We start from the raw sequence: 18,530 nt of genomic DNA, 5'->3' as shown, positions 1-18,530 counted from the left end.
GTCACATAGATGTTTTCTCTGGTCGTCAATGAAACGATAAATTATAATATCTCTATTGCTAAACTATGTACTTAGCCGCCCATTCAAGATCTCACTTCGCCACTTCGATTGCCTATAACGAAAGAATGGTATTTTTTGTGGTGAGTGGGACGGATCTGCGTCGGAGATACATTTCAGCCGATCGATTGACGACCTTCTTTCCAAACAGAGCTGCTAGAGGGCGTTGCGTTCCGGCCCACTGTTAATTTGTCGCGTTCTATGACAACGCCAAGAAAAGCGTGCTTTGTATGAGGCTCAAAAGCGTTCTCCTGTTATTCTAGAATTAGAACAATATTGACCGATATACATTTATACACGCAGATTCTCTATTTAGCACCGACAACGTCTATTGTCTTCCGCATGCGTCACAGAGCAGCCAGCAACAGATCGCGAATGCACGAGCTTCGGTATGGTTCTGGCAATTGTCGGCGGTGGAGTCATGTCCTTCGTAGTCGATTAATGTATACTGCCCCATCGTACTGGAATGGCTATACTACTAAATATAGTTGATCGCCGAAAAGGGGTTCATGAAAATCATGACACCACAATCTGGCGGCGTAGCAGGACTTACATTGGCTGCTCTCAGACTTGATAGCGTTTGATGGCGTCTGCACGCCAGTTTGGCAGGGATGGCACCATCAATGAGGCCTACTCGGATAAAAAGGAGCATGTCTTCGTGAGCCTCGTAGACTATCAAAAGGTACTAGAACTACCAGAATGGACCATAATGAACTGGGCAGGATGGAGTCCGAACCAGATAGCGTCAGTAGAGGTACTTTGTGTGTTGTGCCACTTGTGCGTGAAGCAAGAGAAAAAGAGGGTGAAAGAAAGACGTGGGGCGGCATCTCAATGGTAAAAGTGATTTCTCTTATTCCTTACCTTTCAAACAGCAAGGAGATCGCTTGTTGTAAGTCGGTCAGACCCAGTGCGGCTGTTAATCGAATTGCACACACGGGTGCGTAACTACTGTATCAGCATTTATTTTTTTCAAAATTGGCAAACTGACTTATTCTGCAACGTCGGACGATTTATAAGAAATAGGTATTAGATATTCGCCACGCTGAGGATCCCATGTAGTAAGCGACTGATGAAAGCAGATCGCTTGCACCTGATATTGGGTTTTTCTTGGCGAATTTACCTACTTTATTTTGAACTAGATAGGCATAATCGTAGTAGTAATGTACGTGGAGCGTTTCCCTTTGATCAACTTCAGGTTATCCGACCCAGCCCTTTTCATCCGATAGTAAGTAGTAGACATTATTACAGCCTTCTTATGACAGTCCCGAGCGTAAGCAATGTTATATAGCCGCTCATAAACAATTTTACTACCGCAATAGTCTTCATGAATTCGATGCGTTATACCGTTAACCCGAATGTCATCACTTCGTAAACTTAGCATTGTTACGTAATATCGTAGTTAAATTGGCTATGATTTTGACGCTGCTTGATTCTTAAATGTTCTAAATATAAGCTGATTATGTTGTCGTGACGGAGCACAGCCAGCGCAAACAATTTACAACCAGTAGCCTAATAAATCTGCGCTAGCAGTGTATATACAATTGACACTAACACTAACGCTTTTGTCGTAAAACTCCTGCGTTCACTTCTAAAATTAGTAGTAGTTCGCACGCGTTTGTACGAGTCATATTCTACAGATACAATTCGTCTGCGCATTCGGATATGTTTCCGTCTGAGGGGAACCCGTATATTCAGACGCGAGTTAGTCACAGAGCGCCACTCTTGATCAAAGATTGCTTGGATCGAGTTCGAACTTTTGCTGTCGCGCGATAGTAACCTTTTAACTTCGAATATTTCGAAGAACTGATTGTCACCGCCGTTATCGTGACGGCAAACGTTGAAAGCGTTTAAGTCGAGTTGTCCTGAAGAATAAATAGCTCTCGATAACTGTCGAAATGAGTTATATCCGTTGGTGAATTCTAAGCAACAATCGATAATTTATGATCTATAAAAAATCACGATACCGTTAACCGGCTATGGCATTATTGTGCACTACGGAAATGTTAGCTAGAAGAATTAGATATTATAGGTTCACAGCTTAGCCGTCAATGGATGCCGAACAATAACATATTTATAGAAATGAGTCGTTAGTAGCAGTTCATTCATATATTTTACATACGATAAGTATAAGTTAACCGTGCCGGACGTTTTTCTTTGAAGTTCTGCGATGTTATACGCGCAGGCTCATTTGCTCACCAAGTGGCATTAAAGTTTAGAAATGCCAATGATTTAATTGTTACACCTTCGATAGGTGAAAAACGTCGTTTTAGCTGAATATAAGTAACGTTATTATTGCTATCGTGTTACTACCGCCTATGAATGGGGGGTCTACGACACGAAACTGGATTATACGAGGGCACTCAACCAGAATGACCACTCAAGACTGTTGAAGAAAGTCAAGAATGCGTCGTCTCATGACAGCAGAAGGACTGGTGGCCGCGTCCGTAATCGTTGGATGCAAAGGATTGTCCACTGATCAAAATGGCGGCGATAAGGCAAAACATTGACGCATATGTTGCTTTTAGCCGAACGTGATTTCGTTGTTCATATTTGTCCCATCCAAGTCGATGTTGCTGTAGAAATGCCGCAGAGGATCGGGGGGCAAGCGCAAGCAGGGGCCAACGACTGCAGCCAATAGTATCTGGTCGCCCTAGTGGCAGTAACACGTATAGGAGACACACAGAGCTGAACTTGAACGATGGGCTGTTCAAGCTGCCATCGTATTACCAGCATCTTTCAGTAGAATGCCTTCTTTACCAACTCCAATTTTTTGTTTTGTTGAGAAGAGTCTGCTGAAATAGCTGAATCGAACAAGGAACAGAAAAAAAGAGCGCTAGAAGGAGCAAAAGAAGATGACAGTAGTTCTATGTGACAGTCCTTTACATAGACGACGGTTTAGCGACAAGTTAGTTTCTTAGACGTGGTTGTACTGACAAAAACAAAAATGTGATGGTGAAATCATACGGTCATAGGCGTACAGAGATAATCGAATATAAAAACGTATAAATTCAGTAGTATATCTATTTGTGGGTGATTGTCTAGAGATTCGAGCTTTAAGGACCCAAACTGGTTCGAGGTGGTTGATTCAGGGGAAAAACAACATTCAGGAAAGGTAATGTATGTAAATAGGCTTGTTTGTTGTTCTGATAATAAACTACTGTTAATCTATATAAACGAACAGGCCGCGGATGTGCAATGTGTTACGGCAAATGATACAAACAAATAGTTTTAATAACCGCATTACCCATTATAGATGATGATGGTTATCAGAAAAACAGAGACAGGATCTCCGTAATCTTTTTATCCCATCACAACAGCGGGCCTTGAGCGGCAATGGAAATTGAGACATCATCAATAAAGCGCTATAATACGCTCTGTCGGAACAATCTAGCTATATAAGATAGGAATTATTCTGTCTACATCTTTTGGGAAGAAAAGTTTGTGGAATATAATTTAAAATGAAAATAAAGCAAGCCTTGTTCTACGCACTATTCGGTGCTTGTTATTTTTTTCCCATCAGTGGCTGTTCGCATATTATTCATGTACACTATTATAGTTATCTAGATAAAAACAGCCTAAAAAACTGGCCTGGTTCAACTACCAGTTTCACTAATAGATAACTTGCAACATATTCATTTTGTCTACGGAGAGGTTATACATTAAGCAACGTACGATATTCTATGTATCGAACGTAGCAGCATGAAACGTTGTTCGACACGTCGAGTATCTCGTCTGAGCTTCTGTGAAGGTACCTTGTTTGCCTCATTAGGCCAAAACGATTATCATTTAAATGGGCGCTGTTACTTATGTAGAAAAAACCCTGTTCACCGACCGCCCTCTTAGACTTCGAAATCTACAAACAATGATCACTTCGCAATATTTTTCATTCTAAATCACATGTTCGAGGCGCACAATTCAACAAGCTATATTTTTATAAGAAATAAAATTCGCCGACCTGCTGAGAGAAGAATCCGTTAGATTTGTGTAACTCATAGAACTGTTTAGTAGTAATGGATGCCAAAAAATGTCTAGCAACTTATGTTAGGTAATCCTTTGATATCATTTGTCACGACTCTGATGAGTGGTAACTGTTCTCTTAAGTTAAACCTAAGTAGTACAAAGTCCCAGCGGTGTTAGCTGTTTAAAATTTGCTGTGACCGATTATTCGAAACACTGCGGTCATATGATGTAGCATTCACTCAGAACAAACACTGGTAAAATTCTTAGAAATTCTGGAACCTGGAGAGTAACTTTTGACGGTCAATACAGGGGGCCAGTCAAAAAACGATAAAAAAAAAACAGTAATACGCTAAACCGTGATACGCGCTCGAAAGCGATTTCCGTTCAGTCACTTTTTTTTTTAGGGAGCGACTCTGTTGTTATCAAATATATAAGAATCTTACGAGTAGAACGTAATACATGCACATGCTACTCTATATACTGTTCACGTACCTAGGACAATATCTCTTCAAAAATAGAGTAGCTCTACGATAATTTATCTAGCGCACTATATATGAGAGGTATGTTTATTGTAGTTAGCACGCCGTACATAACGAGATAGAGAGAGCGCTCATGGCCTATTCCCTCGCAAGGCAAGTATATATGACTGTTGTTACCGCTGTAGGGACAAATAGTCACCGTTCCTTTCCGGTAATGTCAGAGCGGGCAAGTGAAGTATCATATCAAAGCGAAGCTTCGCTCTGACTTCAAAGCAAAGGCGACGTCAGATAAATGCGGTCGACGCGTCCTCATCGTTTACCTCTCCCCTAGCATCGAACGGCGAACGGACACTTCATCCTTCGACTACAGCAACTGGCAAGAGTACATGCAGAATCTTATTTCCATGATATGTAGAGCCACTTCATCGTAGAATGTTCCCAATGATTCATCGAAACAAACGTAAAAAACGTTCCAAATGGCACCGCTGTCACTCGATAACAGAATTTGTTCGGGATCTCAATAGAAGGAGAGCCTATACAGGATGTTTTGTCCCACGTTTAATCCCACATTAAAAAATATATCTTTCATATTCAGAAAAATACTATCGTATTAGAAGCTCTCTATAATGTGTGAGTTATAAGATCTAGCTACTGCACCCGTACATTGACGTTATTACTCCGTTTTGAAGGGTGTGTCGAACGTCGGTTGCATAGGAAGAGGCATTGGAATAAAGTTATTGCGTTTCGGTGATAAATCGGAAAGAGACCTTCATGGGTCCGCACCATATTATGATCTAAAATTATTCTTCACATGTCGAAGGCAGCGGGCTTGGTACCGCCCAACTATAGTGCACGCATATATGTCGACATCATAACATATCGCTGAAACGGCATTTTGTCGTGGCTATTTGCTACCCGTGCGAACTGGTAACTACTACGCAAACAAAGTATCCCTATCTACGGGATTGGTCAAGCCCAAATCAAGTTTACGAGAAGGTTCCTGAACATCATTGCGCCGACAGCCTTCCGCAGTGCGACGACTGAACGTCACGATTAATATGATATAGGCGTAATTAAAGCATCTTCCGCCAGCGGACTTGTCTAGCATTGGGACGAGAGGAGACGACGGGCTGGTCGGGTTGACTAGGGAGATAGGGTTGACATTTACTATGCCAGTACAACCCGTTAGTTATGCCTTACTTTTATTATGACTACCAGGCATATGCCTTTCAATCGATGTTTAATAGTAGAACACTATATATATATATATATATATATATATATATAAATGGTGCAACTCGGGGAGAATGAACTTGGTACAAGATCGTTGTATAGCCAGAATTTGCTATCAATTTTATGCAGTAATTCATTCAATAATGACACAACGCAATTGTTCGACAGGACTGCCATATAGCCAGCCAGTGTTTTAGCAAGTAGTAAAGTACAGAGCTATTAAATTAAAGAGAAATATATAGCCTATTTATGACTGCCATATAGTTCGCTGGACGAAGTACGGTGTTCAAAGATAGTCAACTAGTATATAAGGCAGAATTTGACTTTGAAGGTTTAAGATGGTACCCTTAAACTCCACCAAAATTCTGATCTCTGGGCTTAACAGATTGTGGAGTTGATCGTTTTTTTATTCAGTCTTCCTTCGAACAAGATAAACAATATATTTGGAAGTGGAAAATATACATTTAAAATAACATTTTTTAAATCAGGTAATTGAAACGTATATAAGTCGGAGACACTAGGAAGCTGCAGTTCTAATAATTAAAAGATAGGTAGCACGCGTTTTGTCTGTCTCAGGGTTTGAAAATTTAAAAAAAGTATTACCCCAAAAACATGATGTGAGTCAAGGTTAATGAATGATACCCACACTTCTCGTAGTTACTGTCTAGTAGTCTATCGTTATATCATATAATGTTCCCTACCTATATTGATGATAATTTACCCATTCTTTATTTGGACGAACGTAAATTACTCGTAAGTGCGATCTTCAGTGGCGTATTACTTATACGAGAACTCGCTGTTTAGTGTTAATAGGCAATTTATCGTAGAGGATCTGCTTCGAACAGATAAACCACAACATCCTATCAGAGTCAGATTTTCTGCTCTATTACCATCGTCAACGGCAGTAATTTCTACATAAAAGTCGTCCTGAGCTACTTTTACCGACGTTATCGTTAGTCAAACACTCACAACATGGTCGATTAAACACTTTTGGTGTTTATTCAGAAATTGACGAAGCCTCTACAGACGGATTAATGAAATCCGTCATTTGTTATTTACTTTACCGGGCTCTAATCGTCGCTTGTCTGATCAAAGATAGCGGAAAAAGTCAACTTTTTTTCCCCTATGTAGATCGCAGTAACCTCGCCAACGCTTCATTGTTCATCGGCCTGTTAGGCTTCTGGATGTTTTGCGACTTTTCAGTTCTTCCTGGTTGGTTCTTCTGACTCCGTCCGTCGCCATTATGTCGGAATCGTTTGACCATAAGTCGTCTTCATGTACTTCCTACTTCGCCTACTTACTTCGGCACTCCTTTTAACTGCCACGATGCGTCCTTTTCGGGCCATATAGAGGCTTCATGCTTTACCTCACGGACAATAACGCCAAGTCAAGAAATGTGGCGAAGGGCTGTTCTGCCAAACAGTAACACTGTGGACTTCTGTTTCCCAATGGACAACGGTGATGCAAGGGTGAGCATGTACGTTGAAGTGACTTTGCTAAAACTTTCTTTAAGTTTTGAAAGGCAATAGCAAATAGATTTGTTGCTTCACACTGAGGACGGTGAAGAAAGTGGTGGCCATCCAAGAAGAAAGAATCCTTATAATTTTTTATTTATTAGAGATTAAATTCAACTTGCAATCACAGGATCTAAAGATGTTTTTGCATATTATAATTCCTCTTGAGATTGCCACAACGGAGAGTATAGAATACGAAACGCCTGGATATCAAGTGCATGAAAAGCTACGAAAAATTAACAATAATGGCTTTATTGTTTATGTATTTTGGGGCTGACTGGAAGGCTTTGTTTTTAATGCAGCGAGAGAAAATCGTGGACTTTCGTGCGTTGCTATCAGCATTATGAATATCTGCGATGCGTTAAGGTGGACATGCTTATCGCCGGGTGACGTTGAAAGGTTTTTGGATATTACCACAATTATGTGGGTTACGCCAAAATTGCGGACGCACGTGATAGCTGTCCGGGTTTGACTAAAAAGAATTTGTTGACGTACCCTGAGGGTCCAGCAGCTACTTTTAACCTCGGTATGATATTATCGACAATCGTTCATTTTATAATCAATCAAATTTATATTTTATCGTGATCGATTAAAACGAATGAGACATTATGGCGGCCATTGTCACGAAACGAACGATACTACTAAATACAATATCGACAGCACCGACATCGAGCACCTGTCTGCTTTGAAATAGTTACAATAATTGTTTTTGCGTATTGTTTCCCCTGAACGGTTTATAGATTTGATTACGTAAAGCAACTCGAACGTGAAATGTACGCGTATAATGGTATTAGGAGCTTGCTGCATCTGGTACTTGCTAACTGACTCAATTCCAGCTAGCGTAAATGGCATATGTCGTCGTAGCGCTTATCGCCGACAAATACTCACGGGCACTTATTTTATTAAGTCATGTGAAACACAAGACGTAAAAGCGTTTATTGAAGTTCGCCGTTCTGAAGCGCAGCTAAAAAAAAGAAGCAAGATTTCTTCGGCTGCCAGCAACGTTGCAGTGTCAACACGCCAGACTACTCCAGGACTGTGGATACAGTTGCTGAAAGCACGCAGAACGTGTCAGATATTGACATAGAAACAGTTCGAAGATTGAATTTTTGGCAAAGAAGGACAAAGTGGGTTACTTGAAATAGCCCAGACCGAAAATTAATATTTAGTATAAGACAAATGTACTTGGATTTAAATGACGGGAATAAAAGGAGATGCGATGTTCTTTTCATCACAACTCACAACGGTATATCTCATCTGGTACGTAACGTCTTGAGGAAAGCAAACAGAAGCAGCGTTCAAATGATTCATGTTGAGGGTCTCCTGTCTTAAGACGAATTCGAGTAACTTCAGTTCACAAAGGGACAATAGCGTGTGTATACAAAATATGTCCATACGAGAGTGTAAGCTGGATGCATGAAGCATATTCAAGTTAGGTCAGAAAATCTTTGCTTCTGATATAGTTTGCATGATTGAAACACAAATACGTTTTTAAGGGAGACGCTTAAGGAATAGTCTGAAAGATGTCGGTTAGATTATTTTATTCGTCCCTTGTTACTTCTACTTGCAAACATCCATACGCCTACCATCAGTCTGAGAGGAAAAATGAGCGAATCTATCCCAGCATCGGACGACTATTCACGCCCATCAGCGCCGTATCCAATACATGATGCTGCATTTGGTCACGGGGCGGTTAACCACGACTTTGCCTCTAGGCAATATGTGGTTTCATGGTGCTTTCAAGTAAATAATATCAAACCGGTAGTTGTCATTTACTGTAGTAGATTTACTGACAACACAGTTCAGCGATCTGTTTATGAAGAAGCAGGGCCTATTTTGTGAAGGACTACTTCTTTTCTAAATCTATGCTCGTGTACGATGGAGCGTCAGACAAGTGCGACTAGCGGCGATGGCTTTTACCGAGCGTACTATCAAATGCGAAACGCTAGAAGCCATAGGTAATTAACGCACTAAATGCGTTTGGTGAGCAGCGCATCGGGACACGGCATGCAGCACATCCAGAACGTTCGTCGTTAATGGTAGTTGGCTAGCAGTTGAGGGTGCCCCATAGCGACCACATACGATGTGTGATAGCGTGGCACGATCTGTCCCATATTTGTATAAGGACTGATATATTGTAGTAGATGATTTCCTGACTTTTCGTATTCTTAGATTTAAAAGATGTTCCACAATGTAACACAATTATCTAGTTAATATGGCCTTATTTGAGTAATTCCAGAGGATTGAAATGTTTCAAATTTCCGAATCTAACAGTCGAAGCGAGTATTCTGCAGACGACACATATTAAGAACTTGGTCAGGCTAGAAGGTCATCCAGACCCCTTCCTGACCATTCGTTTGTAACGCCGCTACGACAAACAGTAACATCCCTGGGTAGGTGGACTCGTCTAGCGTCAGGAGTCTACAGAGAGGTTTGCTGCGGCCATGTTCAGCCCTGAGAGAACAGACAGAGGCAGACACTAGCAGATGTGTAATGCGCGATTGTTCTTTTCGTAAATCGAAGCTGTTGAGTGCGAACGATTCGTCTCCAGCGACTGTTGTTCATGTCGAGAAATGTATGTAAAAAAAAAATAAATGTTAATATTAGAGGCTACTAAATTAGCTAAAGGCTAAATTAGCGAAAAAAGCGGTACTTTGTATACTTCATTGTTCAGCATCAGCTAATAAGGACTCACATGACCTTCCTTTACAAGACCGTAATTTAAATTAGCAAAACATAGTAGTCTGCAGATAGCGCCAAGACTGACTGCTTATAGACAGGGCAGAGCATTGTCCTTAGCGTCGGCGCCAATTGATCGATGGCGCCAACGACAAGTACTACACAAACTGTATTATAATAGTTAAAATCACGCTTAATAATTTATACTGCTATTGTCGAATCGCTGACAAGTATCTATGGTCAAGCAAATAAGCAGACATTGTAGTAGGAATGCGTAGAAACTTACTTTAAAGGCCTTTGCAGGGAAAGTAACTTGAAATTCTAGTGTCTGATGCAGTAAGGCCGATTGTATCGTGTCCTATTTTATCGCAGTGTGTGTATTTTTTTTGTCAATTGTTTTTTTTTTTCATTATTGAATGTTTACTGGGTGCTTCATTGTTTATAGGCGAGGTAAGACACATCATGGATGGGCTACAATTTTAAGGTTTCGATGGGGATTCAGGCTGGTTATTAAAGTTAGTAATCGCTTTAAACTGGCTTGCAGGACAAGAGGTTATGAATACGTATAAATGAAGAAAATGTACTGATGTAATGATACTGCGATGAAATACGCGAATAAAAGCCCGTTTCGGCAATCTAACATTAGTCTTATGGTGAACCAAACATTACTATTGAATATCGTCCCGCCCATCTAATAAACGTCTCCAAGTTTTTGAAGTTAGCTGTATTAGAGTACCGCGCGTGTGAAATAGGCAAAAATCTGGCAAGGCCGGTTTCAGGAACGATTCGAATGTACGCAAATCTATGTCAAAGTGAACACACGAAAACATCGTTTATGCGCAGTAGGGATCAAAGATGGGATCTGTAATCAACAGTTGGAGTCACTTCGATGATGATATTATGTGTTAACAGGTGGCGCAGTGGTTGTTCGCTGCGAAAAGGAAAATACCAATGCTGTAATCCTTGAAAAATAACAAGCGGCTGAGAACACTGAACCCCAGTTGATGGATGACGTACGACAAATAGGAACACCGTAGAGTAAGAGCGTTAAGAGTTAATTCTCTAGAAGCCTGCGATCGTATCAACACAACATGTTGTTTACAGAGCCTTGCGGTGTCGCTTACGTCTTCAGCTAGACCGATAACACTAAGTAATCCGTTTTCACTTATATACAAGCACGGGACGATCGTAGACGAATGAATAAGGTGACGACAGCAATAGCCGCACGGAATTGAACATATTTAGAATGTAGATACACACATAGTTTGCACGTGGAACAACTGAAATTATGCTTTTACGCACAACACACAGTATATATTACTCTATACAAAAAGCCGACTTCAGGGTTCGTAGAATTTGCCCGCCATAATATTGGTACTATAGCAGTTGGTTTGCATCCAAGATACGAGCACCTCCTATAAACTGGGTGTCCTTTCTACATAAAATGATAATAATAGATCCTTTACAGTAATTATATTCGGCTTTCTAGTAGTGCACACGTGTAATAGCGTGGTTATTTTGTTGTTTTTATGACGACCAACTAACAACGCTTAATTGTGCAAACAACAAATGAATCCCTTGAAACGTATTCACGATAGCCAGATCGGTAAATAATAGAAAATCTAGCATATAATAGTTAGTAAAAACTTGACTAGTCTGCACCTAGTCGTCTTGACGTCTCGCTTAGATATCAACGAAATCCTTTTTGAAAAGGCCTGACCAATTTTATAGCAGAAAAGGACCTTTTTACTATCCAAATAAGTTAGAACGTCGCCATATGTGGTGAACAACAAAAATGTGTGTAATATTTGTTATTTAATTTTGAACTTCTTAGTGTGTACTATTTAACTATATAATATCGATAGAAAAAAAAAAAGCTTTCAAAATCTAACGCTTACAGCTCAACATTCGAACGGGTATTAAATTGTGGATCTAACGAAACCAGTGGTCCATGGCTTTTGTGTCCAAAATTTACGTGGAACGCATACGTTTTTTCTTTAGCAATAGATGCATAATATCGTTATTAAGCTACGATAAACATTTCCGATAGATAAACTGAAAATTGCGAGAACACATTGATATTTTCTAATATCTATTTTCCTTCGACTCACTCTCATATTCCAAAGGAAAGAGCATCAAAGTTACGTCATGACAAAAGATTCGTTTTACTTACTCCAGACGATAGACGAAAAGATTCTAACACATAGACACTCGTTATGAAGGTCATAACAATTACAATTGTCTTACAAGTGGGTCAGCCGTGTATACCTTATTATTTAGAATATATATATATATATATATATCAATAATTCGCACCCCACTAGAAATGTTTTTCGTTCGCTAATTTACGTGACCCGTAAAATGTTGATCATTGCGCAAAAAGTCTTTCAACATTATCCATGCATAGAATAGGCTCAATGTACCCTATACTTCACTGACATGAAATATACATGCGTTGCCCTCTATAATATTGCTGAATGTAGGCACTCCTCATCGGCTGTGTTTGAGTGCCTCTGGTATACCAATGGTCAGTATCTTAGTCTTCGATTCGCTCTTTAACCACATTTATATATTCCTAAGATCAGGCTTCGGTATTACGGATTCATAGCGATTCCAGGTAAAAGGGAGAAATTCAATCACGGATTATATTCTTTATGGTATTGTCTATAAGCTTTGAGACCAGCTAAATGAGCACACACTGCACTTCGAATCGACTCTGGAGCTGAACGCGGGCTATTTCAAAACGAAAGATAACTATAATTACGTTCAGCAATGGCGTACTCAAAGATTTTTTTCCTTAATATAACGTTCTTGACGTAAAAGGCGTAGCGTAGAAATTGCGCCTTTTCAAGAGACATCAAACTATCTAATCTAAAATTGATTCATGCTTCGTCACATGAATTGCACAACTTAAGTACAACCTGTACGGCGACAAAGCGTCGTGAGTGTTGAATGTTTTCGGCGCTAAAATCAGTGTGATCAACGCATGAAGACTTCGTAGTTCCGTCTGCGATGATGTGTTACTAGTGGCAAGGATAGTTTATAATGATTTCCTGCGACAATTCATACGATATCTATCTTGGTGCTTTCTTAAAGACAGCGCTCGTTTAGATACACTTACGCAGCGAACACAAAATGTTCCCTTCGTCATCTGCCAAAAACTGTAGATCAAAAATAGGAAACTTCTGTAGATGTTTACAGAAACCACATATGGTCCTATTTTGAAAAATAGCGCATAACCTGTTTGGATGCGCCAATCGAGAAATATTGGAAAAATCTGATTTAGTAAATTTTCTCCCATAATTTTTTCCAATTGGATTTCCAAAATCCAAATCCAAATCCAATTGAACATTATTGCTACGCGAGAATTACTTGGACATCTTCGCCATAACCAGAAAATTCACTTATTTGAAATAGCGGTCTCTAGCCAACAACCTGGTTTATCAGAAATTCAGTTTATGACATTTTTCATCGTTAGCTTAAAAGTTATTATAACTACTATTTTACTATCAGCAGGGTATGAAAAGTTAGAATCTTTAGAAAGAAAAATTAGAAAAGTATATGATATTTGCAATATTTCAATTATTTTTCACTAGACGTTTTATTGTGTGCGGTTGCGCTAAAGAAATGTTCCCCTACATCGCTTTTCCGTATAAAGCATTCGTTTAAAGTCAATCATTTGTTAGAGGAAGATGTATCGTGTCATTTATCTTGATCTGTCGCATTTGGTTTTCAGCTAGGATCTATTGAGTTTTGGCCTCTCACAAGTTTTCATTCAGATCGCAGTCATTGACGCTTACATATTCATCAAACAATACTACGTACTTAGAAATCACTCAACGTCGAACACATTGCTGGGCATACAAGACTGAAGTTAAGGATGTATTGGACACAGGACATTATGGCCGGTTCAAAATGGCCTAGCTATTCAAAGTAAAATGAACGCATGCTTAACGTTGTACTAATAATACACTTTGCTAATTTACTTTCATGACTTCGGACCCACTTCTGGGTTGGCTTCAATGAACCATACGACCTGAGAAAAGCATTTGAATTTAAACATCCTTTTCTGAAGCATAGCTACTACAAGCAAAAGAACAGTGTATTGTTCGTCCCTATCAATGCCGTTACAGCAAAATGCAACCTGTTTGTCCACAAAAAATAAATTGTTTTGTAAAGGTTAGTCGGCCAACAGTGAATAAAACAGTTAATAAAAGATGACTTTTACAAGCGACTAAGATGTTGCCAATTGAACGTTGTACTCAAAGGTTACCACAGGGCTTAAAGCAGAACCGGAAGAAGGTTTTGTCTTTAAGGCCACATTACGAGACCAGTTACCGCTCGAACAGTTAGTCCTTCTGATTATAGCCTTGTGAGTTCCATAGTTGTATTGAGTTGTCAGTAGCTAAAATACATATGCTATTAACAGGGGAATAACGCGCTGTTTTATTTCTATTTTTATTAGAGTTAGAATAATTGCAAAAAATATTCAGTTGTCTCTCGCTTTATTTACCTCGCCCCATATGCGACTCTAGATATGTTGTGCCTTATGTAAAATTACCATTGACAGTTGAAGAATAGAAAAATTTAAACAACGCTTTGCAAAAGCATGCCTCAACTGCACCCGATGGGACTTGAACCCACAATCTCCAGCTCCGGAGGCTGGCGCCTTATCCATTAGGCCACGGGAGCACAGTTAACACCATAGTACTGACCGTAATGAGGCGACTTTTTACCCAATGCAACACCTTACCATTAGAACTAATTAATTAGGTCAACAACTTCAAAATGATTTTATGGAACTGAATGAATATGATGAACGACTTAAGTGTAGCTGCGATTCGATGGTTGTCTCCGGCAGCAGTGCACTGGGAATTCAATGACGAAGCAGTATCGAGGCAGCTCCACGCCAGAGAGAGAGCGCCAGTGATTCTGTGGCAAGCGACAATGATCTAAGAACCAGCGTTGGGGAAGGGAATGGTTGAGCAGCGTCACGACACAACGATCAATTTCTGGCGCTTGTGTCGGTTTACGTAGATATGTTTGTGTGGATTTTTCCTTTATTGCTACTATGCGTTGCTCGTGATGTACTTAGGTTTTTACCTAAAACTAGTATGAGATCATTGCGTTTAAATTGGCACCAACTTGGGACGCATGTAGAATACAAGAAACAAACAGAAGATTAATAAGGTAGTAGCTCCGACGGATACAATCAAGCGTTTCGGGTAGAGATCGCAATATATCGGGAAATATTTCCATAATCAGTCGTGAACCTTTGTGTCCTGTCTGGAACATATGGATTTTCGCCAAATACTGTTCAGTATACTTTTGTTAATAAGCATTTGATTTTTTACTTGTCTTTGTTTAGGCGCATCTATTTTTACCTGTTTCTGTACGTAGCAGAAATGCACACCAGTCTTGTTCAGGGAACTATCATGTTGTGAATTTTTTTAATAGTACAAATATAACACACCAGCTACATCATTATCAATAGATTTTATATTTTTTATGTTTTTAATGTCATACATGCAAAATGACTATGGGTTTAAACAGAATAAACGCTCATAGAGTTTCAATAATATGCGTTTGAATAATTAGAAACATCTTGATATGCAGTATACTATTTAATATGAGTATTGTATTTTAGTAGGTCAACGTTCACAATTGAAGTTGGCATTGTGTATTACTTTATTAGAAATTTCAATAAATAACACGCAGTGTAGTGTCGACGTCTATGTTGGCTATCTAGCTTGGCCTCGCGTAATAGTTACGATACCGAAAAGGAGAGGCATAAACAGAGCTATGTATTTGGACAGACAGCGCCCTCATTGGCTTACTTCTGGGCCTCAGGGTCAAACGCACTCAACCGTCGAGTTTGAGCTACCGCGTGGGGCTTTCTCGCATCAGCTGACCGGCAAAGGGAACTGTTATCGTTTATTTTTGTCAGAGTAACCGTTGCGCAGCCAGATGGTGATAGCCAACATAAGCGTCGAATGAAAGGGCCGAGAAGAAACTAGACGGAAGTATTTTATAAACAGACACGAAGACCCAGCGCTTTCGTTACGGTTGTTTGTACGAATGCGGTTGTGCGTTTATGTATATATCTCAGAAATTGTGATCAATCTGCCATATAGAGTTGTGTTTTTAAAGATAATATAAAAAGTCTAAAATCCCGGCGTCGAGCTTCACAGTTGTATCTTTTTGCTCAAAGAAGATGACCTGTGGTTGTGTTAGTGCTAAGTCTTGAATAACTGATGTAAAGTTGTTGATGTAAAAACGGTCTTCTGGCGCTGTATATATATACAACGCGTGCGTGGTTGCCAGTTGTGGCCTTGAATAGATCGTGCGCTAGCTAGCGTGGCTTCGAACGCGACGAAAATAGCGATAGTGTTTTTTGAATGCTATAACGAGTGCGCCTGGCAAGAGACTACCCGATCTATGGAGTTAAGGTGGCGTCCGAGCAATGGTTCGCAAGCGAACGCAAAATTGGCTGCATTGGGAAAACACAGTGAAAGAAATAACGGGCCTGGTGAAAGAAGCTCAGGTGAACTTGACAAGCCTGTCAGGCCCCCACCGATTGAGAGTGCGATTTACGCTCAAGGGAAGCGTCTCACTTCTTCGGTGGGTTTATATTGAAGAACTTCAATATTAGGTAAATTGGTCAAACGTGAGTGGCTTAAGGTATTAAGTAAAAAGTATTTTACGTTACACACACTTTGGTCCTAGCTAATAAAAACTAAGTTATCGTCATTTTGTTAATGATTATTTCGTTATATCCGTTTTGCATTTTACGTTGGTAAATGGATGTTGCATACATGCAAACATAATCAACTTCTGTTTTATTTCATCCTTACCGTATTCACTTTTGTCTGTTAGGTAACGGTGTACACTTATTCTGTTGTTTATGTACTATTATTTGCTCAATCACATATACTGTAAAGCGTATGTTTCGAATAAGCGACCCCTGATCTTTTTCAACCTGGACGTATGCATATCGATTACAAACTACGAACGAAAATGCTTCGATGCTACGGAATATACTTTTTTATATATACTGTTCCTCGACTTTTTACATAACGATTCAAGGTTGTTGTGATTGCTTCCTCTCAGCTACCAGTTGTTATAGGTACGTTCTTGCCAAAAGACAGCGCCTTACAGAAACATTGTACAACAGAAACAACGTGCACTTAAATAGACGTCTGCACAAAAAGTGTCCATATTTGTAGAGCATAAATCCATATGGGTCTTTCTAATCTTCGTCGCGCTTTGGTGCTAACAAGTTTCGCAATCCAGTACTTCGCACGTTCATTGATCATACAGAACGATATCCAGATGCAAAATTCTGATATATATAAACATGTAGCATCGAATGTACCATTCGATCCTACACATTTAATCATGAAGATATTATTGCTCGCGGGTTATATTGCATTTTTGTAAATTCAATGACAAACCGTTACAAAAATGTAAGCGAATGTAGACATTTTTTACGTTTTGTTTGATGATAATAAACGAATGATCCCTTTGTGCACCTTACGGACGTATATTTTACTTACTAAACTTTTAACTGATTCATTTTGGAGTACATCTACTTGCATATATTTCCTCGAAGCGTCATGTTTTAAGCCCCTACTAATATCCCTATATATTATCGCTCTGTTGGTTAAGAGCATAGCGCTTAAATATGTCCACGATAGTTCACATGAACTTTAACTTTTGCTGTGAACTGCAGACACAGTGCATTAATTTACCTTTTTAGATTATATATCTGGATTATAGTTTTCATCGTCGGCTTATCTTGAGCCTTTACCAACGTCAAATAGAAAGGATATGGTACTGGTCAAAGTAATTTAAGGAGATTATTATTAGGCATAAATTTGAGCGTACCTTATAGGCCCAAAACAACGGATTCAATCTATAGTCTTATCCTCAAAAGCTTACCCAAACAATGCTTTATGTTCTATCAGTTTATAGTAGAATTGCACGTTTGTATATCACGTACTTATATGACGACAAACACACACCGGTTGAAACAGGCTCACGCAAAGTTTAGTGTATTTAGTGTTTGTTCTTTTAAAATATGAGGCTAAAAACAAAGGCATGGATAAATTTCAGTTGAAGATACACAATCATAAACTAACACAATCTGTAGCGAGACAACAGTTTTGTTTGAGGAACATTCCCTTTCCTTCCCCCATATTTTCCGTTTGCGAATAACTTAAATCGAGATTAGATACAATGACAACAACTTTTAGGTAGAAGAGCAGTTTTACAAATAAAGAGAAACAATTGTGTGTTTTATCTTATAGGTGATTAAGCTTCTGCTCATTGGCGGCACCTTGCTGTATCTGTACCTGCGGGAACATCATCTTGGCTGCTACACGCCAGCTAATGGCAAAGTTTGCTACAGCGAGATAGCAGAAAAGGATCGGTACAAATGGTTCGGCACAAAAACAGACTATAACGTCACCGTTCAGCTCGCAAAGGATGAATTTGAGAAACCTCCAGCAGTCGGTCGTAAGCCGTGACGATTATGTCGTTTACCCATTCCCATCACAAAATCATTAATATTTTGGTGAAATATATTGCAGGTTATAAACAAAAAAAT

At 39.4% G+C, this 18,530-nt stretch overlaps 1 protein-coding gene and 1 non-coding gene across 10 annotated transcripts in view; one reads left to right on the top strand and one right to left on the bottom strand.

Moving 5' to 3' along the window:
* LOC111270552 (multiple inositol polyphosphate phosphatase 1) overlaps nucleotides 1–18,530 on the top strand; it is a 36,947-nt gene that overhangs the window by 12,717 nt on the left and 5,700 nt on the right. For 6 of the 9 annotated variants that reach the window (XM_022850824.2, XM_022850827.2, XM_022850825.1 and 3 more), the window contains one exon: nucleotides 18,232–18,439. In XM_022850824.2, the coding sequence (XP_022706559.1) occupies nucleotides 18,232–18,439 (208 nt within the window). Of the gene's footprint in view, nucleotides 1–15,782; nucleotides 16,544–18,231; nucleotides 18,440–18,530 lie in introns of those variants that run through there. The other 3 variants (XM_022850822.2, XM_022850821.2, XM_086972524.1) reach the window with 3 other exon arrangements.
* On the bottom strand, nucleotides 14,542–14,614 carry TRNAR-CCG (transfer RNA arginine (anticodon CCG)). Its single transcript has one exon. It is a non-coding gene; the product is annotated as a tRNA-Arg (tRNA).

The sequence above is a fragment of the Varroa jacobsoni genome, unplaced genomic scaffold (genome assembly GCF_002532875.2).
Source record: "Varroa jacobsoni isolate VJ856 unplaced genomic scaffold, vjacob_1.0 contig00006, whole genome shotgun sequence".
Taxonomy (NCBI): Eukaryota; Metazoa; Arthropoda; class Arachnida; order Mesostigmata; family Varroidae; genus Varroa; species Varroa jacobsoni.
This window is presented reverse-complemented; position numbering and strand designations above follow the sequence as displayed.